The 1,155-nt window shown below is 65.9% G+C and overlaps 1 protein-coding gene across 1 annotated transcript in view; it reads left to right on the forward strand.

Moving 5' to 3' along the window:
- PEX10 (peroxisomal biogenesis factor 10) overlaps positions 1-1,069 on the forward strand; it is a 4,223-nt gene extending 3,154 nt beyond the window's left edge. Inside the window, exons 5-6 of the mRNA XM_005871305.2 lie at positions 4-121; positions 915-1,069. Coding sequence (XP_005871367.1) covers positions 4-121; positions 915-983 — 187 coding nt within the window. The 3' untranslated portion in view covers positions 984-1,069. The remainder of the gene's footprint in view (positions 1-3; positions 122-914) is intronic.
- Positions 1,070-1,155: the final 86 nt, after the last annotated feature.

Consider the following 1,155-nt stretch of genomic DNA (forward strand, 5'->3'; position numbering starts at 1 on the left):
GAGAGCAGTGTCCCGGACTTCGCTGTGCACCCTGTGCCTGGAGGAGCGCAGGCACTCGACGGCCACGCCCTGCGGCCACCTGTTCTGCTGGGAGTGCATCACCCAGTGGTGCGACACCAAGGTCAGCAGCCCTCGGAGCGCAGGTCCCTGGGGACCGCCAGGCAGCCGCCCTGAAAGGAGGGAGGGCGGGTGTCTTTAAAAGCCCCAGGTGAGCAGGTAGTGGGTCGGGTCAGGAGTCCAGGCACCACAACTGCCTGTGGACACTTTGCCAGAAGCATCTGAGCTCATCGCTCCTGGGAGGGTGTCCAGGCTCCTGGTCACACATTCCAGACCCTGCCCTCCAGCCAGACAGGCGCCCAGCATGATGGCCGTGTGGGAGCTCGGGACAGCCTTGCCCTGGCCTTGGAGACCTCAGGGCGAGGGGGCACTGCGCCTCTCGCCTCCATCTGACCCAGGAGGCCCGGTCCTGGGCCCCACCCCTTCATGGCGAGCTCACCGAGCCCAGCGTCTCCGGGGCGGGGCTGAGGGGAGGAGGTGAACGGGGCGTGATGCTCACTGTTCCCCCCTCGGCTGCCCCGTGGGTGCCTGGCAGGCGAGCGGCCGGCCTTGCAGGGCTGGAGGGAGGCTGACCTGGTCTCACCCAGGTGGCCCTTGGGGGTGGGACCGCCCGGCTTCAGGAAACAGGACGGGCGATGGGCACAGGCAGCCCCATGGGCGTCTCAACCCCCGTCCCGTCACCGTGCCAGGCTGGCCGTCTTGCCAGCGGGCCTCTGCTCAGTTCCCTGCTCTTCCCAGCGCCCGGGTGAGGGGCCTTTTCAGGCTGCGGCTTCAAAGACATGCAAACTGTCTTGTGTTACGTTGATGGAGGGGCCGGTGGGGTGGGCACAGCCCATGTGACCTCTCCCTCCCCCCAGACGGAGTGTCCCCTGTGCCGGGAGAGGTTCCCACCCCAGAAGCTGGTCTACCTGCGGCACTTCCGGTGACAGGACGGACGGATGGAGCCGCCTGTCAGGAGAGACATAATGGATTCTGACGAACTTGCACAGAAACCGTAAAATCCTCTGATTTTATATTTTTTGTCACATGAGATGCTGCGCTGGCAGCTCAGGAGGACAAGCTGGGCGGCTGGTCCCAGGCTCCCGGCCAGGTTCGGGC

This window comes from Myotis brandtii, unplaced genomic scaffold (assembly GCF_000412655.1).
Source record: "Myotis brandtii unplaced genomic scaffold, ASM41265v1 scaffold334, whole genome shotgun sequence".
Lineage (NCBI taxonomy): Eukaryota > Metazoa > Chordata > Mammalia > Chiroptera > Vespertilionidae > Myotis > Myotis brandtii.